Genomic DNA, 12566 nt, shown 5'->3' on the forward strand with positions numbered 1-12566 from the left:
TAGAATACATTTGTAAGGACGCATTCATAGAAAGAATAAGAATCCGTTATCCTTAAAAGAAATACAGATGGCAAAGTCTTGGGATATTTTAGCTTTTTTATTTATCTTTGCAGCATTTTGTTAGAATCTGGTAACACAGTAATGGAAAGTTCTTGGTTCAAATGCAAAATATAGCCATTGTTTTATCAAAGCATTATAAAACACAGTGTTACTTTCTGAAACTTTTTGGTTAAAATAACAAGATAATAGAATTAACTAGAATATGTAGATTTCAAAAATGATCCATCAGTCTATGCAAATTGCTGTGTTAATAATGTATTTTTAATGCTAAGCACATTTGACAGCCATTTCATCTCTCTCTCTAAACTAGAGCTTGGCAACCTGCATTAATTCTTACACTTTACAGGTGTAACATTCAACGCACATGCCATGTAGTGATGTGATCCGAATAAAGTAAAGCATGTCAAAGCAATGTGATTATTAGTAAACAAGTTCATGGCTGGCTTGTTGAATACAGCAGAAAAAATGAGAGGCAAAAATGAGTGCTGTTTTAGCATATCTTATATCTTCACTGGCTTGAAATTTCTTCAGGCTATAGGAGTGTCAATCATAACAGGCACCAGGGGATTCAGAAAAGATAAATGGGCATAACATCAGATTAAAATGAGGTATGTTGGGTACAGTTCAGACAACTGTGGTAACTGTAGCTTAAACAGACCTAGAGCCCAAAGTTTCCTTGTTTGACTTGCCACAAGTATCTGTAAATTCAAAAGAGAGGTACTATGTTCTAACTACTTTTCTACCGCATTAACAAGAAAACTAGTATTGTTTCAGACTCAGTGGGTGCTTCTCCATCATTATTTCTTCAGCAGGTATTTTCTATCCTTCCTTCAATGGGTTAAAAACCCGAGGTACAAAATATAAAAGCTGCTGCAAGTGACCATATAGATGTGTTTGATTATAGCTCTGCTGGACTAAAGGTCAAATGAAAGTTTTAGAATACTTAAGAGACAATTATCTAAAGTTCAGACTTTTCCAAAAGGATAGGACTAGAAATTATACAGACTATTATCTAAAGTTCACATTTTTCAAAGGAAAAAAGTAGGAAGAAATGCTTATTCCATCACTTTGCTGTTAATTTTTCTGTTTTTTTTTTTTATTGTCAAGAATTTATTTACTGCACGTTCTGAATCATAGTAGTATTAACATGATTATTTCCCTTTCCAAGAAATATGAGAATGTTGTATTCTTACAGATGATTATATATTACTTTGCTCATGATTCAGAATTCCCAGCAGCATACTTTATTTTTGAAAAGGAATGCCTGACCTGGAAATGTATTCATTTATTTTTATTCATTAGTTGATTCAGCGGTTCAATTCTGGCATAAGCTATTATTATTTTGGACAATTGGTAAAGAAAAAAAAAAATCAAAGATCCAAAATATGGGACATTTTCAAATTCTTCTCCTCATCAGTACATTTTCTCCCATTAAATTCTTCCCTCCCCCCCCTCCCCCCCCCCCCGTGTTCTTATTGGTGTTTTAAGGGATTCCAGAAAGTTCAGGTCTCTAGAAAAATAAAAATTCATTCAGGTGTTTGCTAATGTGTCATAGGAATGTTTTGTGAATTGCCATTATATATGTCAGTACAGCATGTGACTTACTGCGGTGCAAGAGAGACAGCTGGATCAGTCAGCTGAATTTTTATAGCACAAAATCTTTTTTCTTTTGAACCTGATGTCTGCTATCAAATTTGATAGCAGTCATTAATCTGCTTTTTTGAAGACATCACAAATTTTTGACATTCATGAAAAGCAGGTCAGTTTGAAATACCTGTGAATGTTTCAGTGCCCATATGGTTTGTCTATCATAAATCAGACAACATATACTATAAAAATGGCCTCTTTTTTTTCATATTATTTTATTACTTTTCTACTTGAATAGAACATTTATGACTTTACCATACAGATTAGGCAAAGGGTCATCTTTCTTGCCAACTGTTGTTCAACAGGATTTTATTTGAGAGAGTTATCAAGGAAGATCTAGTACATGTGTAAAACATTACATGACACAGTTGTGTAAATATATTAACATAAAGACATACATGATTTCTCATAAAAATGTGTTTGGTGTGCATAAATACATCCACCTCGAAAACAGTTAAGTTTAATTGTGAAAAAAATTCATCTACTAATGCTAATGAACAAATTGTTTTTTCACCTACTAACAATTGGTGAGTTTATAACATACAAACTCAAAATTGTTCCCTTTCAATCAGGTGTTCCTTTAAAATGTGTTACAGACTAAGGCAGAAAAGAACCCCTGTCTTTACATAAACACAGGTCTATCTCTCAAAGCATTTTAATGGCATCCTTTTGGAAGCAAGAAACTGATGCTTCTCACTTGTACTGAAGCGTAGTCTGAAATGTACAGATCAGTTTTTCAGGTCAGGGCCCATCTGTGAATGGTGTTCTTTTACAAACTGAACATTGATGAGGGTATGCTTTGAGTTGTCGCTTCTGGTTTTTGTGCTACATAAGAAAGCAGGTCATGAATATTCTTTCCCACTGCTTTTGTAATTATGAGAATAAAAAAAGATTTCAAAACAGTTGAGTTGACAGAGATCATGTGTGGGACTACGAAGAGTGAATTGTTGGGGCTGCATTCACTGGTCTTGTTTATGCAGTGCATACTACCAATCTAAGTATGTGTTATTTGTAAATCCTTTCAGAGAAAAGTAGGTAGTATTGAGAAAATATGGAAAAGAATAATGACTATGGTATAGCTTATAGCTCAGGGAGTGTATATAGAAACTTTTTGAGAGACCTCTGTGTCTTTGGACAACTTTATTATTTCCTAGTCTCTAAAATGGGGATTGGAATCTTCCCTATATTCCACTATTTCTCAGTCATTAGGTTTGAATTTTGAAGAAAAACAAAAGTACAGTATTACTACAGATCTTTTGAAAAATCTGTGTTTAATGTTGTAAGGTCTCCAGTACTGAGTAGCAAGTATTACAGGAGGCACGTACATAAATTAATAGTTATGCAAAGAGCTGAAATGTTATCTCAGTACTCTCTTGAATGTTCTCTTCTAGTGTATTTGCAGATAGCTGCTAAATATTATATAGCTAACATTTTCAGAATGTCATATGTTTTGTTTTTTCTGCCTGTACTTTGGTGGTTTCCACTGAAACCTTGATGATAACAACTTAACTACTCAGTTATTTCAAGTTTTTATGTGAGAATAGATGCCTGTGAGCTGAGAAAGGAAATGAATGATCTGTCCTTGTCTTTTCATTATCAAAAAAACAGGGAGCATTGACAGTAAATATATTCTTGCTGCTCTTCTACTTGTGCTAAAGGACTCTCTTGTTTTAGACTAAAAAAGGTACACAATAAGATAGCTCTAATATAAACATGAAGAAACATACATTTCTGTCATTCTAGCGTTTCCAGCTGTAAAGCTTCCAATTAAAATTCTTCCTTCGCATAAGTAACTTATCCAGCATAGATAACAATTTCTACCACAAAGTCCTTAATACCATTAATGATTTGATCTTTCTGAGAACATTATAAAAGGGATAGAAAAAGACAGACAGAAAAAGAGCTATGTAGGTTTAAGGTTACACAGCAGGGAAGTCAACTGATCTCAAAATATTAGAGACCGTGGGGGGATTAAAGAATTGCAATAATGCGTGCAGAGAAAAGGGCACTTGATGTAAACTGACTGCTTCTGTTTTTTACTTTTGTTCTGTCATTTTATTGTCTGACTTAAAATTGAAACATGCATTCTTGTACAAAGTGGAGGATAAAGAAGTTGACTCCTGTCTGCTAATTTCACATCCAGATTGATGTCAATGCCATTAAAGTCACTCATGTCCAGCAAATCCAAAAGTAGCTTTGTATTAAAATTATTACATTCACTTTTTCTCAAAATCTTTCACCTAAGAACCTCAAAATTGATCAGGGAGTCTTGAGAACAGTTGGGAATCTGCAAGAGCACTTGGCCCTGTGGTAAGCATGTCCTTGGTTGTGGTTATTCAACTACTTTTGTGTAGAAACCACACTGGACATCTTGCAAAGACCTTCTGCATTGTCATGCTTTGTTCCAGCTGTGAGGGAGATGTTCCTGTAACAGTCTCTTTCGTGGTTGTTTTGCAAATCTGCTCGTAAACTTCAGAAACTGAGAGTCATCCGGTGACCTAAATGACTGATTTGGTTCTATGTTTAAAAAAAGGTAAAAATGAGCTCCAGATCTAAAATGTAGTTCTGTATTCCTGGAGCTATGTTACTCTGACGTTACACAGATGCAAAAATTTGTGATGAGTTAAGACAATTATTAAGATTACATATCTTACACTATTCCTTAAGCCTGCAGGACAGAATATAGCTCCTAGTTTATCCCGTGTAGTTGGTACATCATCAGCAAAATGGCATTTAATAGGACTCGGGCATTTCAATGAACAACTTCAATCCCTACCCCACATGGAAGGGTACAGAATTCAGGGAGGCTCATTTTGACTGAGAATGTCAAAAGACCTCCTGAACGTACCTCACTGACTGGAGGTAGAGATGTAGTGTCTCTCTTTGCCTGGGGCGGGTTACCTCAGAGCTATATTAACAGAGAGGGTGGGTTTTTTTTCCTGCATGTAATTTTCCTTGTTTTGCTAAAAGTAACATGAATAAATAAATAACCTGAACAGTGCTATAATGAAGGATCAGTGGGTTAATTGGAAAGATGAGTGGAAAGTGATTGTCCCTTCTCCTGCTGAGCACCTGCTGCCAAGTTAATTCATGCAGCAGTGCTGGAGGTCGTTCCTGGAGGAGTTTCCTGCTGCTTTGTCAGCTACGGGTAAGAGGAATGTCCACAGAGAGGAGAAAGCAAATCAGATAAATTGAGTTCATTGCTAATCAGCTGCTAGGATTTATTTTCAAGTTCTAGGAACCAACTAAAATGTCAATTAGTGAGTCATTGTTCTTCACTCAAGAGTCACATCTCCAGCAACACCAAGGTATATTTATTTTAGAACATAGCAAAGAAGGGGAAGGAATTTGTTTCTAAACAAAATTCCCAAGGGCAAAATTGAGTACTTGCCATCCATTGGCAAAACAATTCAGTCATTTCATCTTGCTTTTCCTATTGACTACTTCTGTTTGCCAGTTTCTGAGCACAAAAAATTCAACTTCAGTCTAACACAGCAGTTTTTAACAAACAAAAAAAAGTCTAAAAAAAAATTGTTATTCTCTTCTCTCTTTGTCTTGCATCTCTTCTTACATTGTACTAACTATTTAGCCATTGCAACTTCTTTTACACTTAAATAGTTCAGCTAAACATCCCAGATATCTTGCTTGTCTTTTACTTTATCTCATGTCTTGAACTTGAATTGATAACCATTACTGGTACAGGTAGTTTATTACACTCAGCATAGCTTCACTGATTGACAGGTATGGACATTTAATTTTCTCCGTCCCTCCTCCTTCCTCTCATTTTCTTCTGCCCTGTTTGTTTCTTTATACTACTCTTTCTTTTTTGCTTTGTTTTACTTTCTGATTCCGGCCTATTCGAATTTTCTGAACCAGGCAGAGTTAGCAGTGTGTGCATCAGAAAGATGGAAGGGATCTGAAGCTGTCACCAACAAGAGCAGCTTCTTTTTTTCATTTCATCCTGAAGCAGGTGCCCTGCCTCTTTTGCATATCTGTAAAGGGCAGGGATGCTAGGGCTCAGCATCTCAATCCTCTCCTCCAGCTTGGACAGAGAAGGACTGTACCAGGCTTAGAGGAAGGAACAGGCTGTACCAGTACAGATTTCTAGAGCACAAGAAGTCACTGTGTAGTATAACTGTAAAAGTCTCTGGAGTTTTGAATAAATGACTACAGATGTGACACTTCTGAGTGGGATTTGTCTCAAAGAGAGAAAGAGGTAGAAATTGAGCCTCGCATAGTTTCTTCTCCTTTGAAAGGTTAAAGCAAAAGGATTAAGGATGCAACTTACGCTGAGATACTTGTAATTTTGCAGGAGAAAGGCAAAGGGACAGACAAACTTATTTTTTAGTGCTTGAAAATAGGGAGGTGCAGAGGAGGAAAAGAATGCTATCAGATAAAAAAATGTACCTTTTACACATTACAATGGGTGTGGTAGTTGCTCTTACTTTAGTAAAGCTATTCACACTTCAGGAAATTCAGCTATATACACTATTCAGGAAAACTTAGGTGCAGTATTATTTTACTAACATAACAATTCCCCTTGTTTCTTGCAGTTCAGCTAGAGAGCAAGTATGACACTGGAAGCAGCTTAACTTGCACATGTGTGTGTTTAAATCTCTGACATATTCAAACATGAAGGAGGAGTGTAATTTGCTTAATTCTAAATGTGTGCTAATTGTTGACTTAAAACATACTTGACTTTTCCACTGCATCGTAATGGCACATATGACACTGAGTATCATCAAGGAGTTCGGTCCTATTTGAGTTGTCAGAATTCTTAAGAGCTTATATGTGAAATTTATCTTCAGTAAACACATATGCTTCCTTTAATTTTAAAAAGGGTACAAAGGAGGACTAGACTATATATTTAGCTCCAGAGTGCCATCAGTTTTGATGTGACTGTTTCTAACTTGAATAGATAAAATCTCAGGATTCCTGGAAAGAAAAGTCATTAGGAATACTTTTTGTACTGCAAAGGTATTACAAAGTGACCATATTTATAATGCTTTATAAAGTAGTTGATTTTTAGGTTGGCCTTCATGTGTTATGTACTCTTAAATGCTACGAAAAATGCTGAAATGATTGCATAACCTGCAATATAAATTACAGTAAGAACATCTCTAGGCTGCCTAAGTGTGATTGGTAGGTGATTCCACTATGGAAGGGAAGAGGTAAGACTGCAAAATCAAAGACCCTGAACTTCAGAAGGAGACTACTTTAAGTTAAATTTCTTAGTCACTGCGTGGGAAAACAAGCCTCCTTTGTTCTCTTGTCTGAGACAATTACCCCATGTGCTGCTTAAATAGCAAATAATCTTTCTTCATCTTTTGTTTTATGTCAGTAATGAATTAACTATAGGAGTTATCTACTGACTGATATCTTGACATAGGTTCAGGACGTGATGAAGTTTAGTAATGTTTCATTCTGTAATCATTATATTCTGTAACTACCTTTATTTCTTACTCATATGCCTCCTAAGAAGGACTTCAAGAATAAAATGCTGCATTTTAAATTTATTTTTTGGATGTGAAAAATTTCTTTACAGTATTGGCTTCATTAATGTCTTCCCCTTCTTTCTTCTCTGCATCTTCCTCTGTCTTTAGTACTTCATAGACTGCCAGCTATTTTGAGCATACATGTCTCTCTCACGTTGGGGCAGTGATACATGCTGCACAAATACCATGTGCTGTCAGAAATGTTCCTGGTGATCCCAGTTAGTACAAACTAAACATTTTTAATCTATTTCATGTTTTCAGTTTGAGTACCTGACCAGTACCAAGATCAAAGTGGATACAAAGCTTTTGTGCAGTCACTATATGTTTATGCATACACAGGTTGTCATGCACTTCAGATACCTTTTTTTGGTTTAAACTCAAGAATCGTGTCTCTCTCGGATCTGTCATATGAACACTGCCTGTCTTTCAAGTCTTCTCTTCCTTATGCCTGCCACGTACCTCTCAGTAATTTCTTTCCTTCCACAGAATGGTACTTAGTGATTACATATGCCCATTTTATAGCATAAAATATCAGGAGGCTTACTTTTGTTCATGATACTTCACAAAAATTAACTTTGGTAGCACAGGGGAAGAGAGGTTAATGAAAGGAGCTACAGCCTCTTTCTCTCAAACACGATGTGCGGCTTTATTTTTAAATTGTCATTGGATTCCTCAGTAACACACACGCATTCCTATTGTGTGCCTGTTGGAATCTTTTTCTTAATTTGTGGTGTTATTTTTGATGAAAGAACACAAAACACAAACTAGTAAAAGTCAACATGTGCTCTATTAGTATATAACTCATAATACAGAATTATTTTTTTTATTCCACATAACAAAGAGGTTAAAAGCTAATGTGAATAAGTATGTAAATAAATTGAAGTGTTTTGCATATTTGATGTGTGTGTTATAAGAGCTGATAAGAAGTAACTTTATGTCTGGGTAGGATTGTCATGTAGTCAGATGCTTCTATATGCTTCTAAAACGTATCTGCTTATGCATGCAGAGGTAAGCATGTCCTTTACTCATTTCCTCTGGCTGCCTTCATAGGGGACACACTCTGTTTTGATTTGTTCTATTTTCATTATTGAGGCCCAATAAATGTTTAGTTCACTGAAAACTAGGCCTACAACTTTTAATACATTCAGCTTTTCCTTTGTTTCTCTTTATGTTGCTCATTAATAAAAAAGAAGAATCTTTTATAGCAGGGCAAAATATTTTGCAATATGTGCTTATAGTGCATGGAAAATTTGTTTTAACTGATGAGTGTGCTTTATTAAGTTTGGGTTACTTTAACATTTCATTTCTCTCTTTGTTGTACTGGTTGAATTTTTATGGCTGCGTGACTTGAAAAACAGTGATGAATCATGATGGGAAGACATCTACAGGGATATATGTAAAGAAGAAAGTAAGGGGTTGCCATTATGATCATGCCACGTGACATAAGAAAGTGCATATGTTGCACGCGTTTGGGGCATGGGCAGCCAAACAGAAAAGGGAAGAATTTCTGTGTCACATGCTACCAGTATAATGAGTATAATAAAGCACATGTGTGTTTGTACAAAGGTTTTTTTGCAGACATTAAGAAAAAGCCATGGTTTTAACAGTTATTCCATGTGGTGAAACAATGCAAATTTTCCCTTTTCCAGATAATACTCTCAGCATATTGGCAAAGCATAGTGGATTCAGCCGGCAGAAGCAAGAAGTATATCTACTGCCAATAATAATAAGTGATAGTGGGAATCCTCCCATGAGCAGCACTAGCACTCTCACCATTCGAGTCTGTGGTTGCAGCAGTGATGGTATTGTCCAGTCCTGTAACGTTGAAGCATACGTACTTCCCATTGGACTCAGTATGGGAGCCCTAATTGCAATATTAGCATGCATTATTTTGCTGCTAGGTATGTATTAATTTCACAGCCTGGTGTTCAAAAATTTTTCTGAATTCCTGGGTGTGTCTAAGTAAACAAAGAAGTCACATAGAAGGACATACAAACTAACACAACGTAACGTGCAGCAGTACTGAGACACCTGTCAGGACTGCCTCCCTACTGTACTAGGAACCGAACACAAGCATATAAAGCAAAGTCTCAATCTGAAGTAGTCTTACACACAAGTTACATAATAAACAGGTATGGAATATGAAAGCGAAAATCAAATCATATATGTTAAGCAGCAAGGTGAATACAATATATACTGCACATGATGGAAATCAATTTGTATCTTCTAAGACTTGTATGAGTTTATTCTGGATTGTAAAGGTGTAAGAGACATTACAGTTTTACAAGATAAGAAACACTGTATATTTTAATAAAACATACAAAATTTGTATACAACATCAAACAAGTGAGGGAGAGAACAGTGAAGGAAGAGGCCTATTTCTGCACTTTGCAGCTTCACCTTGTAACTGAGATTTACATCAGTAACTGAGATTTCAGCATTAAACTGCAAAAACAAGTGTAACCAATTCAGAGCAATTTTATGCAACTGTCCATGATTCTGAAACTGATGTATCTAAGCTTGCTCTTTCTCCTTTACTGTCTCATTCTCTTTTCAATTATATAATGCGAGTTTCCTGCAAAAGGAAAAAAAAAAAAGACAATTTCCCTCTGTCATCAGGGCTATGTTTTCAGAAAGACAAAATTTTCTAATTTTGGAAAACTCCTTCCATAATGTAGACCATTATAGACTAATGTTCAGTGAATGGCGATAGCTTGACTTCACCTAGGTTTGTAACTTTTCCAAAGGGAAAAGTCGTTGTCTAAATTTGAAACTCAAAAATGGAAGTGTATGAAATCTTACTGCTTATATAAAATTGAGCTTCAGTTGTAAATATGAGTTGATAAGCTAGAGGACTGATAAAATGTTAATCACTTGAATGGGGTTGAAGTTATAGGTCTTTGAGTTTTTCACTAGCTTTATTACTCTTATTTTCACAAAAAGCAACCTATCACCTTCCACAACTTTGCTTAACATGTAGTGCTTTGATTGGAAATTTTTTACCTAATCAGGCTGTGATGCTTTCTTTGCAGTCATTGTGGTGCTGTTTGTAACACTAAGACGACATAAAAATGAGCCTCTAATCATCAAAGATGATGAAGATGTGAGGGAAAATATTATTCGCTATGATGATGAAGGAGGTGGAGAAGAAGATACAGAAGCTTTTGACATTGCAACTTTGCAAAATCCGGATGGAATTAATGGATTTTTGCCTCGTAAGGATATTAAGCCTGACCTTCAATTTATGCCCAGGCAGGGTCTTGCACCTGTTCCTAATGGTGTTGATGTTGATGAATTTATTAATGTAAGGCTTCATGAAGCTGATAATGATCCCACGGCTCCACCATATGATTCTATCCAGATTTATGGCTATGAAGGAAGAGGGTCAGCGGCCGGTTCCCTTAGCTCATTGGAGTCCTCTACATCAGACTCAGATCAGAATTTTGACTACCTCAGTGAATGGGGTCCTCGCTTTAAAAGACTTGGAGAACTTTACTCAGTTGGAGAAAGTGACAAAGAAACTTGACAGTGGATTACAAACTTTTTCACTGTTGACTTAATGATCATGTATATTCTAGGGCCACTGCTGTTAGTTAAACTGATGTGGCTTTTTGTTTTAGAGGCAAGTTTAGCGCCAGTCATCTATAAAATCAACTACATTGTAATGTTGAACCAAAAAAAAGTATATGTTAGGAGGTTAAGTCTTGTGGAGTGTGAAGTAAAGTATGTGGAGTGTCTAGAAGTCTTTGGATATTTGATATTCACTTGACCACTCTGAAGATGGAGATTTGGATCTTTGATTATCTTCAGTGAATTAAAAAGAACAAAAAGAAATTGGTGCTTTCTTAGAAAATGGACTTGCAGGGATTTTGCTGTTGAACAGTAGCTCCTGCCAGTATGTGTAAAACTAATGGTTTGTTTCTGCATTGCCAACAAAGATATCGCCACAGAAATGTTAAAAGCAATACCTTGGTCTTCTTAGCAATGCTGAATAGAAATAGCATTGTAAATTCCTACTGGCTTCTACTGTGCAGTGACCATACATTGTACATACAGTAATTGTCGGCCACGTAACCACAGACTGAGTATCATCTTTAAATATTGTGTCAAGCCTTAAAATATTCACATGTTCTTAATCCATTCCAGTGATGGGTAATAAATCCTACTAATGTGCAAACATTCAGAGGCAGGTCTACAAAACATTGCTTTACAAAAGGATCTTTTTCTAGAAGAAGGATCAATCCTGTGCTTCGTCTTCTGAAAGGAAAAAAAAACTGTGGAAGGGGATGGACTTACATATATGAAAGAATTGCTGATTTTATTGCTAAAGATCAAATTTATTTGTTTAATCTTTGAAATAAATATTTTATTGATGTCCATTACTGCTTTTATTTATTAAGACTGATAATCTATGGAGTAAGATTATGAAGAAAACTAAATTATATGCTAGATTTTTTTTCTATATATAATGAATGTTTAATACATGTACATTTTGAAAAGAAAAATGACAAATTGTTGCAGGTTAAGGCAGTAACCTATCCATTTGCAGTAGCTGAATTTTAAGAGAATGCTGGCAGGAATAAAACTTTCCCAGAGAAAACTTTTGACAGTTTTATATCTTCTTCATAAATCTAGTACCTGGTGTTTTTAATACAAGCACAAACAGCTGGAAGTAAACTGGTTCATGTGAATATTTAAACTATAGACTTTTAGAAACCCACACGTAACACAGTACAGTAAAAAACATGCTTATAGTTCTCCACTGTATTAGAGCAGGAACCAGTGTGTATATAATTTTACTGCTTATGTTATTAGTATTTCTTTTCTATAATATTCATAGTGATGCACCAGGGCTCTTGCACACAGAGAAAGAACAACATTAGAAGCTGCAAGCATACTCAATTGGTAATGCAAACTTGCCATTTAGAAGTAGCAATTGTATAATAAAACTACGTATTACATGCAAATCATTTTAATTTTCTACTTTGTTTTGAAGCTATATTATTGTTTATTTACTCCATGTATTGTATTCAGAGAAACTCCTGTATTGTTTCCTACTTTGTGAAATATATTTTTATAAATACTTTTCTTGTTATTGCTTTTCTTTCAGTTTTACCTGTACCCTGCAGAAAGGAATCTGCGTGAATAACTCCATGGTTTGTTGAGGAATGTAGTTCCTTCAAAATCGTTTATTTATTAGCTGAATACAGTCAAAATAAAAAAGGATAATGTTTGAAGCACATTTTGACAGTATTTGCAGAATTAGATATGCAGCAGCCTGTGACCACAGGAGTTATGTGTGTCTAATTCACTGCGCCATGCTGAAAAATAACCTCACGCTTTTTTTGTTCAAGTATTGCTAGT

General features: G+C 35.4%; 1 protein-coding gene across 1 annotated transcript in view; it reads left to right on the forward strand.

The window, feature by feature from the left end:
- Positions 1-10728, forward strand: part of CDH8 (cadherin 8) — a gene marked incomplete at its 3' end in the record, with an annotated part of 135745 nt that extends 125017 nt beyond the window's left edge. The window contains exons 10-11 of the mRNA XM_082005744.1: positions 8852-9103; positions 10235-10728. Coding sequence (XP_081861870.1) covers positions 8852-9103; positions 10235-10728 — 746 coding nt within the window. The remainder of the gene's footprint in view (positions 1-8851; positions 9104-10234) is intronic.
- Positions 10729-12566: the final 1838 nt, after the last annotated feature.

The sequence above is a fragment of the Phaethon aethereus genome (assembly GCF_964289735.1).
Source record: "Phaethon aethereus genome assembly, chromosome: 13".
In the NCBI taxonomy this organism is placed as follows: Eukaryota; Metazoa; Chordata; class Aves; order Phaethontiformes; family Phaethontidae; genus Phaethon; species Phaethon aethereus.